General features: G+C 33.9%; 1 protein-coding gene across 1 annotated transcript in view; it reads right to left on the bottom strand.

The window, feature by feature from the left end:
- Positions 1-13,520, bottom strand: part of ANKRD13C (ankyrin repeat domain 13C) — an 84,207-nt gene that overhangs the window by 14,429 nt on the left and 56,258 nt on the right. Inside the window, exons 8-9 of the mRNA XM_045547754.1 lie at positions 10,836-10,967; positions 7,673-7,834 (exon numbers count right to left, since the gene is read on the bottom strand). Coding sequence (XP_045403710.1) covers positions 7,673-7,834; positions 10,836-10,967 — 294 coding nt within the window. The remainder of the gene's footprint in view (positions 1-7,672; positions 7,835-10,835; positions 10,968-13,520) is intronic.

Below are 13,520 nucleotides of genomic sequence, written 5' to 3'. Positions count from 1 at the left end.
AGATACATGATAACTTTTTCATGTTACTCTGCCAAGTCAATCAGCTCTGTAACTAAAATGCCTTGTTCAATCCTTTCCCTCACAATTAAATGTAAAAACTCTGATGACTGCTTTTCTTGAATTTTATAGGAAATACTTGATTTCTAGGTTTGCTGTTATCCTTTTTTTTTTTTTTTTTTTGAGACAGGGTTTCCCTCTGTCACCAGGGCTAGAGTGCAGTGGCATCATTATAGCTCACTGCAACCTCAAACTTCTCGGCTCAGGCGATCCTACTGCCTCAGACGCCCAAGTAGCTGGGACTACGGGCACATACTACACCACGCCTAGCTAATTTTTGTATTTTTTGTAGAGATGGGGTCTCACTCTTGCTCAGGCTGGTCTTTAACTCCTGACCTCAAGCTATCCTCCCACCTTGGCCACCCAGAGTGCTAGGATTACAGGCCTGAGCCACTGAGCCTGGACAGTTTGCGATTATTCTAATATTTCATATGGTAAAAGTTTCTGGAAGTTTAAGATATTCATGTATTTTATATCTATTCATTCCTATTTAGATGTTATATATATATATAATTCATAATCACTAATAGGGCTTAACTCAATATTCTGAACATATAGTTGGCACAATAAATGCTTTTATCAGTGACTCTAAGTTATAAATGGAGCAAAGTTCCCTCCTCCAACAATAACTGGTTAGAACAAGGAGAGGGGAAAAGTACTAACAATGCAGGAACAAGTATCCATGACTTGGAGACTTTCTGAGCACTCAAATTTTGCTATAAAAAAGGTCAAAAATATATACTAAATACTAGAACGACATCTAAAAAGGAAGAAAAAAGGAGAAGGCACAGCAAAAGTATTCAAATGGCAAATAATTCCTCCTACATGCTACCTATAAGCCATTTCTTACAGAAATTAAAAGAAATATTTGGTTGGAAATAAAAAAACCAAGAAGCCAAAAAGCTATTCATTTACAATAAAGAATATAAATTCATTCTGAAAAGGACTAAGATTTATTTTTAAGAACTGAACTTCTTAAAAAAAAAAAAGAACTGAACTTCTATTAAAACGTGGCTTTAAATTTTTTTTTTAATTGACAAACAGTAATCGTACATATTCATGGATTACATAGTGATGTTTTGATACAGATAATGTGTGGTGATCACGGTAATCAGCGTATCAATCATCTCAAACATTTATCATTTCTTTGTGTTGGGAACATTCAATATCTTCCTTCTAGCTATTCGAAACTATATATTATTGTTATGGTCATCCTACAGTGGTGTAGGAATACTAAAACTTATTCCTCCTATCTAGCTGTAATTTTGTATCTTTTTTTTTTTGTTTTTTTGAGACAGCACTCTGTTGCCCAGGGTATAGAGTGTGAGGGTGTCAGCCCAGCTCAGAGCAACCTCCTGCCTCAGCTTCCTGAGTAGCTGAGGCTACAGGCATGCGCCACCACGCCCGGCTATAATTTTTTTTTCTATTTTTAGTTGTCTGGCCAATTTCTTGCTATTTTTAGTAGAGAGGGTCTTGCTTTTGCTGAGGCTGGTCTTGAACTCCTGACCTAAAGCAATCCTCCCGTCTTGGCTTCCCAGAGTGCTAGGATTACAGGTGAGCCACCACACCCTGCCTGTAATTTTGTATCTTTAACAAATCTCTCCCAATCCTTACTATATGGCTTTTAAATGTAGTATTGTCATGTCTTTTGAAAAGAATAAGAAATCATATATATTTTCTAGGTTTCTGAAACTTTCAATAATGCTCCAAAGCCAAAAATATATATTTTACTACCATGTGTCCTATTGATTTTTTACAAGATTTACCAATAGCATCTTTTCAAGGATTATTTCTTAAGGTTTTCCTCACTCTTTCCCAAATTCAACTTCCCAATATTTTGAAAAAATTCCTAAAACAAGTTAAAACATTTGGATATAAAGAAAAAAAAGACTATAACAAAGACAGACTGGGAAATAAAATACTTAAGAGGAAGAACAGGCTTGTGGTCAGGTAACTAAAAATGAAAGCCCATCTTTACTACTCTAGCTTTGTGATTTCAGAGAAATTAACTTCTTTAAACATCAATTTCCTTTCTATACAATGGGGCAATAGCACTCATCTCTTCAGGTCACTGTAATAATGAAATAAGGAAAGTACTTAACACAAAGTCCATGCTAACAACTCGTGTTTTTAAGCCAATGTAAATAATAAAGAAAAACTTGTTGAAGTGAATATAAAATCAGTTTTTAACCTGTAGAAGCTGAATTTGAGTTTATGGAACTCAACTCAGACTAGGCCACTGGAGAATCCTTCACTATTGTCCAGTAAAATACAATGCTTTGTACATAACTGTCACTAATTAAATACATACATCTGAGTAACCCACATTTCACCCTGACTTGTAAGTTCATATATGTCTATTTTCATACCTGATTCACTTTCATATTGCCAGCTGTGACCTAAAAGCCATTAATTTTCCATTTGGTTTATAATGTCTTTAAAACTGTTAAGATTTTAAATCTAATTCACCATTAAAATGGCAATGTCTCTTAAATTTGATAGATCTCTCGTCATTGACCCCCTATTGTTTACCTTTACAAGTTAAACTTACATATACCTTTCCTAAAAAGCTTCTTATGTAGGTTTAAAAGAACTGTACTCCTAAAATTATTAACAAAATACATACAAATATTTCTTTTCTCCTTTAATGCCCACTGTTGAATATATATAAACTGATATCATCAGTTCCATGCTGCTTTCCTTGTGTTAAATTCTGTGTCTAAGAGAAAAAAAACAATACACAGCTATTGGTATCTTTTTTATAATTACACTTATCAATTCTATTTTGTTGTTCTTGTATCCTGTACCTTACCTGATTCAACCAAATCACATATATTGATGAATATCTGATAGAATTACTATTTTCTTTAAATTTCTTCTAAAGATTTATAATTGAGCTCCAAAAAAGATTCTCAAATGTAATTCTTCAATTCTTCTCTAACAATATATTATATGAGACATATTTTCTTTAATCTAAAACAATTAAAAATATAATCTTAAAAGGATTACAAAGCTGACAACATAATCATAGCTCTCAGCAATTCTTAATAAATTACTTAAGTTAAAAAATAATATAATGATTTTTAAAAAATTAACACTACTATAAAAAAGTCTTTTCTAAGATGAGAAAAACGGCATGCGCATCTGTTCTTACCATTTTATTCATTATTATGTTGGTGTTACCTTCCAGGTTAGTAATAAGAAAAACAAATAAAAGGTATAGGGATTGGCAAGAAAAAAGCAAAACTATCTTTATTACCTGACATGAACATGTGTAGAAAATCCTAAGAAAGCCACAAAAGACTATAGAACTAATATATAAATGTAGCTATGTAAAAAAATCATATGTATTTTTATACACCACGAATAAACAACTGGAAAATGAAATTTAAAAATAATATATTTTATGGCAGCATCAAAAAATATGAACAATTTAGAGATAAATTTAATAAAATATGTGAAAGACTTTTATACTAGAAACTAAGAAATATTTCTGAGAGAAATTATAGCAAACTTAAATAAATGGATAGATATACCATGTTCATCAAACAGAATATTCAATATTGTTAAGATATCAATTCTCCCCAATTTGATCTATAGATTCAATACCATCTCAATAAAAATCCCAGCAGGTAATACGATAGAGAAGGGACAGCCTTTTCCAAAAATGATGTTGGAGCAACTGGGTATCCAAAGCAAAAAAATAAACCTTGACTTAAATCTTATATCACCTACAAAATTAATTCAAAATGTTTCCTGTCCTTAAATGTAAAATACAAAACTATAAAGCTTTCAGAAAAAACATAGGAGAAACTATTAGGAACCTGGAGCTAGGCAGAGTTCTTAGATTCGGCATGAGACATAAAACAAAAATTGATAAATTGGATCTCATCAAAATCATAAACTTTTCCTCTCTGAAGGGCTCATTTAAGAAGATGAAAAGATAAGCCTCAGGGTGGGAGGAAATATCTGCAAAACACATGTCTGATAAAGAACTAGCATCCAGGCCGGGCGTGGTGGCTCACGCCTATAATCCTAGCACTCTGGGAGGCCGAGGTGGGTGGATCACTCGAGGTCAGGAGTTCGAGACCAGCCTGAGCAAGAGCGAGACCCCGTCTCTACTAAAAAAAATAGAAAGAAATTATCTGGCCAACTAAAATATATATAGAAAACATTAGCCGGGCATGGTGGCGCATGCCTGTAGTCCCAGCTACTCGGGAGGCTGAGGCAGTAGGATTGCTTAAGCCTAGGAGTTTGAGGTTGCTGTGAGCTAGGCTGAGGCCACGGCACTCTAGCCGGGGCAACAAAGTGACACTCTGTCTCAAAAAAAAAAAAAAAAAAACTAGCATCCAGAATATAAAAAGACCTTTGAAAACTCAACAGTTAAAAAAAAAAAACAACCCAAGCACAAAAAGGACAAAAGACATGAAGAGACATGTAACTGAAGAGGATGTACAGATGGCAAATAAGCACATGAAAAGGCCAATATTCAATATTATTAGCCATTATGAAAATGCAATTAGGCTCATAATGAGATAACATTATACACTATCAGAATGGGTAAAACAGAAAATAATGACAATACCAAAAGCTGGCAAGTATGCAGAAAAACAGTATCATTCATACACTGCTGGTGGGAATATAAAATGGCAAAACATTTTGGCAGTCTCTTATAAGATTAAACATTCAACTACCATATGACACAGCTATTGTACTCTTGGGCATTTACCCCAGAGAAATGAAGACTTATGTTATGTTCACACAAAACCCCATCCATGAATGTTATTGCAGCTTAATTCGTAATTCCCCCAAACTGGAAACAACCCAGATGTTCTTCAACAGATGAATGGTTAAACAAACTGTGGTACACTGATACCATGGAATACTACCCAGCAATAAAAGAAACAAACTATTGATACAAACAACTTGGATGAATGTCCAGGAAATTATGCTGAGTGGGGGGAAAAAGGCAATTTCTTTTTTTTTTTTTTTTTTTTTGAGACAGAGTCTCACTTTGTTGCCCGGGCTAGAGTGAGTGCCGTGGCGTCTGCCTAGCTCACAGCAACCTCAAACTCCTGGGCTTAAGTGATCCTACTGCCTTGCCTCAGCCTCCCGAGTAGCTGGGACTACAGGCATGCGCCACCATGCCTGGCTAATTTTTTCTATATATATTTTTAGTTGGCCAGATAATTTATTTCTATTTTTAGTACAGATGAGGTCTCGCTCAGGCTGGTCTCGAACTCCTGACCTTGAGCGATCCACCCACCTCAGCCTCCCAGAGGGCTAGGATTACAGGCGTGAGCCACCGCACCCGGCTAAAAAAGGCAATTTCAAAACATTACATATCATATAATTCCACTGTGCCAATGGAGGAAGACATTAGTAGTTGCCAGGGGTAAGGGTCAGAGAGGGGGTAAGGGGACAGCAGATATGCCTATAAAAGAGGAACATAAGGGATCCTATGGTGATAGAACTGTTCTATCGCCTATCATCTATAGTCTTGACTATAAATGCCAATATACTGGTTGTGATATTGTACTACAGTTTGGCAAGATGTATCCACTGGGAGAAACTGAGTGAGGTATACATATAATCTCTTTGTACTATTTTTTACAACTATATGTGAATTTACAATTATTTAAAAATACAAAGTTTAATTAAAAAAAAATAAGCAGGCTTTTATGTAGAAATTGTTTTATCTATAGATTCAACACCATCTTAATCAAAATCCCATCAAGATTTTTATTCTTTATAGAAACTGACAAATTGAATTTAAATACTGATCAAGAACTATAAAGTTCACATGAGAACTACTTTCTTTAATTTCTCATTAGAAGTTGAAAGCTTCATTATTTAATTCATATTAGTTTGTTCTATTATATAGCTATCTGGTATTAAACTCATTTAACTTCAATTTGCAAAACTACAGGTGATTAAGATGCTATTTAAAAACCCCTTTTAACTAGGTTACAATATCTACCCTTAAGAAAACTAAGTTGTTTATTATAAATAAGTTTAAATATGCATAAATCAGACAATCAGAGACAACTGGCAAATGGTCTATGAAATGCTATTTTATAAAGTCTCCTTTCCATGTACTCATCCCAAAATTCTGCTGCCAAAATTAAAGAAAGGTAGCAATAACTACCACAAAAAAATCATTTTTTAAAAAGAACTCTAAAAAAATTTAAGGCATACTATAAGTACAAAGACATGGTCTTTTTGTCTGGTCAACAATGGGAAAACATAACAGCCTTGTTAAAGACTGAGCTCAGCATTCCCTCTATCAATTCATCTCCATTTCTATTTCCGGAGCACATCATGTCCTGTTTCTCCTACTGACCAAGGATCAGTAAACATCAGGAGGCTTCTGGAAAATGAAGTCTAGTGAGGCCTATCCCAAGGTCAGAAGAAAAATGAGGAGCACAAATGGGATGTGGCCGCAAAGCGATACAATCACACTAAACTGGCATGATCACAATTTTAACTTAAATACTTTACATAGTATACTCAAATAAATTATGATGATTCATTCAACATGTGAAATTTCTAAGCATTAAAATATTTTCCTGGCACACATAGTATTACCATGAAGTAGTTGGAACCTGGCATACTACTCTGGAAAGTTTGACTATCACTAAAACATAGGATCTGGCACAGTACCCTCAAGGAGGGACTAAACATTCAAGGAATTCAAGCCTCCTTATAGTAGCCTTTAATCATTGCACTACAATCCGGTACTCACACATATACTTGTTTATACAACACCCCTGAAACTATTGCTTTATGAAGCGGAAATGACCCTTATTATGTGTGATGTGCTCTGGTTTTTCTCTATCATTTTAAATTGGGTATTAATTTTTTAAAAAGGTGGTCGTGGCCCACTAAATTAATTTCATTATCTACTAAGGGGTCTCTATACTGCAGTTTGAAAAACAGTGTTATGCAAATGTAAAATGTTAACATTTAGGGAATCTTGATGAAGGATATCAAGGAATTCTTTGTACTATTCTAGTACTTTTTAGTAAATCTAAAATTATCAAAATAAAAAATAAATTTAACACATCTGATTCACCTTATAAGGGAATAAGATTATAGGACAATTACCATGTCTCATATATCTTTATATTTCCTAATTTCCCTCCCCTTTCCTTACTGTCACACAATTTTTTACATATAGCATGCTTTCAATAAATACGTGCTGAATAAAATATTTATGGGAAGGTTATCAGCCAGAGATGACATTCATAAAGTAGGTGCAGATCTTTAGTTGGGCCTTCAAAGCAGTGAGATTTTGATTGGGGAAGCAGGAAGAATATATGTAAAGGGACATGGATTAAAATTAACACTGAGTTTCATGTTTATAAAATGACTTTATTATTAATGAAGATTCAAAGACCAAATAAAAATTTAGAAAAAATACCTAAGGCCATTTTTTTCTTTTTCTTCTTCATAATAATGACATCAAGAAAATAAAGACTCACAGAAAAATAAGAGGTAATACATAGTAAACAAAACCTGTGAGTATATTTATATAAACTTACTGAATGCCACCAAGAATGAAGTCTATCTCCTCTCTATTTAGAAAGCTACAAATTAGAAGTAAAAGTTATACCTCAAAATTCTGTTCCATTATGTTTCCACCTTTACTCAAACTCTCCATGATGGCTTTATTTCGAAGAATATCCTCTTCACTGAGATGTTCTCTTCTTTTCCTTGATTCTAAAACAAGTCCATTCACCAGATAAAAGTCTGCCAAAAAGTTTCCTACTCTTTCCTAAAACAAAATAAAATATTTCAAAATAATAAAACTTAAAGTAAGATTTTGAGATTAAAAGAAAGTTTCAAGGTAATGTATTTTTCCATAAACATGTAACATGCAGGTGAAAATAAATACTACTTTGGTATTTAAAATTATAAAATCATTTTATACATTCTATTAAGTTAAAAATACATAAAATTATACATTTCAAATTAGGAAAGAAAAACTTAAAACATACAAAGATGTATAGTATTTAATTTGCAAATAAGTTAAATGTAAGTAAAAATACAATATAGTATTCCTTTAGATTCTACTCCCAAGCAGCACAAAGCTATCTGAAAACTTCATTACACTGACAGTCAAATATCATGAGTAACAAGGAGGGGTCAGAGATAACACTGTTCCCATTTTATAGATAGAAAAAAAGGTGAAATAAAAAGAAATAAATAGTTCAAGTCACACAGGAATCTCTAGCATAACTAGAATTAATGACCTATTCAAATTATCTAATCTCTAACAAGACCAAACATCAAGTTATAGCTGCTTGCTGCTTTCAACAAAGAAGAGAGAACAAGAGAGTAGCTTTGTTCACCAACACAATTAAGTGCTTCAGGGAAACTTAAGTGGTATAAGGGACATCAAGAAGAGAGTCGTTACTTTCCTTCAATGAAGTCCTCCTACTTCTTCAACATTAATCTTTACCTTTTTCAGACCCACAGGTAGTCAGAGTTTGAAATACCGTACTTAAAAAAAAAAATCAATAACTTACTGAAAACAAGCTTCCCCTACTATCTGTATGCAACTCACTTGGTCTCCACCCTGCTGCTGTTTTCTGGCATTCCAATACTATGTGTTTAGAGTTGTTTCCAGATCCACTTTGCTTTCAGTGGCCTCTTTACCAATCACCAGAAAGCAAAGCATTCTGCACCTGTTTCTACCTACAAAATGGGAACTGTAAGCATTACTGGCTCCCTCCTTACCTGTCAAAGATGTAAGATCATCTAGATACTGTTCAAGAGCTTTGAGATGCTTAGCAGTAGCACTAGATGAATAGCAGTTTCAATTTTTACCTTCTTTTGAAGTGATCCATCTAATGCTGTCCAGAGAACAAAGTACAGATAAGACTGTAAAGCCAACAAATGGACTGCAATGTAGGATCTCATAACTGGGAATCCTATAATGCCATTTGTTGCCAGATAGGCTTAGAGAGAAAAATTAGTGAGCCTAGATCTCATAGTCTGAACTTATCTGTGGCTGGGAAATACTCAGGTGGTAATTATTAATTTTTGAAATCTTATAATGAAAAGTCATTTATTAAATGTAAATTATCATATCAATAAAAATTTTAAGTATATATTCCCCATAATCCAGTCATTCAATTTCTTGCTCCCTATAATAGAAAATGCAAAGGATGAAAAACACTAAATCATACATAGTGGCAGAAAACTGGACACAAATGTGTCTCTGCATCTAAATGTCCAAAAATAAGACTAGATAAATAAGTTACAGTCTATCCACAGTAATGAATATTACGCTGTTGCTAAAAAGAATGAAGTAGCACAGTATGTACTGATAAGAGAAGGCTTCGACATACCAGAGAGTGAAAAAAGCCAAGAGATACAACATGACACTTTATAAAAAATAAACATCAACAATATATTACTATGAATACATATCTATGTATGGAAAGCATAACAAAAGTCTGGAGGATACAAACTGGTAACCTTCTGCAATTGTGGGCTCTGGAATTGTGGGCAGTGGTCAAGGGGAACTTTTTAGTTTTATGTGTAAAGTTGTATGATGGTTAATTTTATGTGTTAACTTGTCTAGGCTATGATGCCCAGGTGTTTGGTCAAAGAACAGTCTAAATGTTGCTGTGAAGGCATTTTTCAGATATAATTTACACTTAATTAGTGGAATTGAGTAAAACAGATTATCCTCCATGATGTGAGTGGGCCTCATCCAATTGGTTGAAGGCCTTAAGAGCAAAGATGGAGGTTTCTAGAAGAAAAAGCAATTCTGTCTCAAAACTGCAATATAGAAACCCTGCCTGAGTTTCCAGACTGTAGATTTCTGACTCAAGACCACAACATCAACTCTGCTTTGAATTTCCAGCCTCATGAACTGCTCTGCAGATTTCAGATTTGCCAGCTCCTACAATCACAGAAGCCATTCCTCAAAATAAATCAATTTTGCCCTCCTCCTCTCCTATCTCCTTTACACTTTCCCTCTCCTCCCTCCTCTACAACCCTTTTGTTTCTCAGAGAGCCCTGACTAATACAGGCTATTTTTTATTGCTCCAATGATAATATATTCATTTCTACTATATGTAATAAAAATAAATATAATTTTTTATAGCAGTGAATCTTGACTCTTACCTGATATGGTTATTCTTGAATTTAAAATTTTATAAAAATGCTTCATCATACATACTATTCAAAAAATTTTAATATATTTCTGAATAGTCTAATATAACCTTTTTCTGACAGATACAATGGGAATTATGGAAATAATTTATAATACAGTAATGGGAAAACTTCCACTGAGATTTACTGTAATGACAGTATTGTAGAAATGTAAGCTTATTTAATTTTAGTCATATACATAGAATACTGAGAAACACATACTGAGAGAGTACATGATTTGGAAGTCTAAAAGTAGGGGAGAATAAATTCAAGTGTATCCTTCTTTGTAGCCTTTTTATGGAATAGAGCATTAGAAATATAATGGAATGATGTGAAAACATTTTTCCCTGTATAATAACAAGGCAGCTAGCAACCAGAATCCTTCCCAACATAGAATTCAAACAAGCTCAGCTTTCTCTCCTGGCTTCTCCAAGAATACATTCTGACTCTGTAACCAACCATTAAAATTCCCTGTCTGGATTCAAGGAAGAGAGAATAAACTACTTGGAGACAATCAGTAAAATACTTCTTCCTGAATTTTCATCACATTATTTTGGCAACATTAAATACCAAATAATTTTTAAAGTTTAAGAATCTAGATTTGCACATACTGTTTTATCTTCTCGAAAAAGCCATCCTGTTTGGGCACGTGTGAAAGAAATTGACTTGGTTGATAAAGTTGCAGAGTAAATGTCACTGCTCATTAAAATGTCAACCTCTTCTTCAGTTTCCATCTCTGATTCCTGGGGTGGAGGCAAAAGTTAAATATAAGAATCTAGGTTTTTCAAAGATTCTTAGTGCTACATATGAAAATACCAACAATTATAATGTTACAGAATTCAAAGACTAAAATGACAGTTTCTAAATAATATGAAATGTAACTTATTCTAGAAATTATATGTTTAAATCACACATATCTAATATCTTCTCTAACAAGTTAGAATTATGACTAATTATGAATCTATAAAAGCAGAACACATGAAGTACAGAACTCCTACATTGTTAGAGATATGTTAGTGGAAACAGTACTAGATTACCCATTACAGAACCATATAGCCCGTAGAGCAATTTAAAAGAATTACTTTAAGAGTAGATAGACCTGAGACAAATGTCCATATAAAGAGCTTTTTTCTTTAAATATAGATGAATCTTACTTTAATTCTTTTTAATCCAAAGATCCACCACTGTCATTTGAGCCTTTCTTTCCCTATTAGTTCTATCTAAGTGGAAGGAAAGAAGAAGGAGGAAAGAAAAGGAGGGAGGGAGAAAGGAAGTGAGGGAAGCAAACAGGTAGGGAAGGAAAAAAGGTGGAAAGGGATCTTTTCTGTATTAATTATAAAAAGAAAGGAATCCATAAATATCAACCCAGGATCTCTAAACTTAATAATTAGGTACATTTCAGGTTTTATCGTCTACAAATTCCTTAGTGGTGGCATATAATAACTGAGCAATACTTATTTTTAAATGTGAAGAAAGGAATGATTTGTGCTCGTTGCAGGGACAGAAGACTAAGTGATCAAGTACAGAAGAGTAAGTGGGCAGGTATAAGATAAGGTTCTATTCCATAATAGGCCAAGAGAGATACTCTAATATTTGGAACCCTGTAAGGGAGAAAAATAGGCAGAACCTAGAGAGCTGTCTGGAGAATCATAACTGTCCCTAGGGCTCTGTTCTCCATATCTCCTTATTTCTAGTTTCCCCAGAGGCCCATTTTCTGTTCTTCACCACCTAACTTTCACCTACATATAGTCCCACTCTGAATCTTTGAGTCTACAAAAAACAACAGCAATGGCTTGGGACTGGGACAGTACCATTTCCTCTACCCTTACATATGAGGGATCCAAAATCTTGATGTTACTACTAAGGCTATAATAGGTAAAAATGTATTTCTGAACATAATTTTGTAAAGAAAAACATTGGCTGGAGCAGTTTGAACAGAATTGTTAAAACATTATACTTCAAATACATTATGAATCAACTTGGGTTTTACATATTAGCTTGGGAACTGAACATTATATATCACATTGTCTATGAAGAAATTTGCCTTAAGTTTCAAATACCCTATTTTCAAATAAACTTTTTAAACAGAATTCTTCTATAAATCTGAGACTATCTCCTAACCATATAATTGAAAAAGACCTGCTGTTAATTAATTACTTTCCTTCAAAAAACATTTAATGAATAGTTATTGCTTATGTATACACAACAGGATAAACAAGTATTCCCTGCCCTAAGGATTACTACTCAAAATCTACCTTTCCTATATCTTAGGCATTAAAAAATACACACATACATATACACAACTACCCTTAATACCAGACCTTTGGTGATATCATAAATACTATAACATCAGCTAATACTTATACATTACTAGCTTTTAATCTCTGGCTTCTCTTTCAGTGCCATATTTCCAACTCATCTATTGCCTAGTTGGCTATATGGAAGAAGTCCAATTATTTAATAAATATCTGAGAGTCTAATATAGGAGTAAGCAGACTATAATTAGCAAGCCAAATCCAGCATGCCACCTGTTTTTATCAATAAAATTGTATTGGAATATAGCCATGCTCATTTATTTACATGTTGTCTATGGCTATTTTTATCCTAAAAACAGCATAGTTGAGTAGTTCTGAAAGAGATCATGTGGTCCACAAATATATTTAAATATCTAAAGTACTTATTAGCTCTCCCTTTACACTAAGAAAGAATTTGCCAATCTATGGCCTAGAATACACTGATGCTGTATTAGGTACCAAAGAATACAGCTAAAAGAACTCCATGGCAAGCTGGGCCTGGTGGCTCACGCCTGTAATCCTAGCTAATCCAGAGGCAGAGGTGAGAGGATCACTTGAGACCAGGAGTTCAAGACCAGCCTGGGCAAAACAGCAAGACTCATTTCTAAAAAAAATTTTTTTTTTAATTAGCCAGGTGCAGGGGCATGTGCCTGTAGTCCAAGTTACTTAGGAGGCTACAGTGGGAGGACTGTTTGAGCCCAGTTAAAAAAAAAGAAGAAAGAAAGAAAGAACCCCATGCCCTTGAAGAGCTTAGCTCAATTACAGAAGAATAAAGCCAGATAAGTAAATATGGCATTAAGTTCTACAGTTCCAGATTTAGTAGGAGCATGAAGAAACCAATGATCACTTGGCAGGAGAGAAAGTGACGCTAAATAGGTGCCCTACAGATAAGAGGGTGCAAGAAGAAAAGCATTCCAGGAAGTGGAAACAACATGAATAAAGTAACGAAACTCTAAATAGCCCGACACATCTGAAAAACTGCAAAGAGTTCAGTATTAGGGT

The sequence above is a fragment of the Lemur catta genome, chromosome 3 (assembly GCF_020740605.2).
Source record: "Lemur catta isolate mLemCat1 chromosome 3, mLemCat1.pri, whole genome shotgun sequence".
Lineage (NCBI taxonomy): Eukaryota > Metazoa > Chordata > Mammalia > Primates > Lemuridae > Lemur > Lemur catta.
This window is presented reverse-complemented; position numbering and strand designations above follow the sequence as displayed.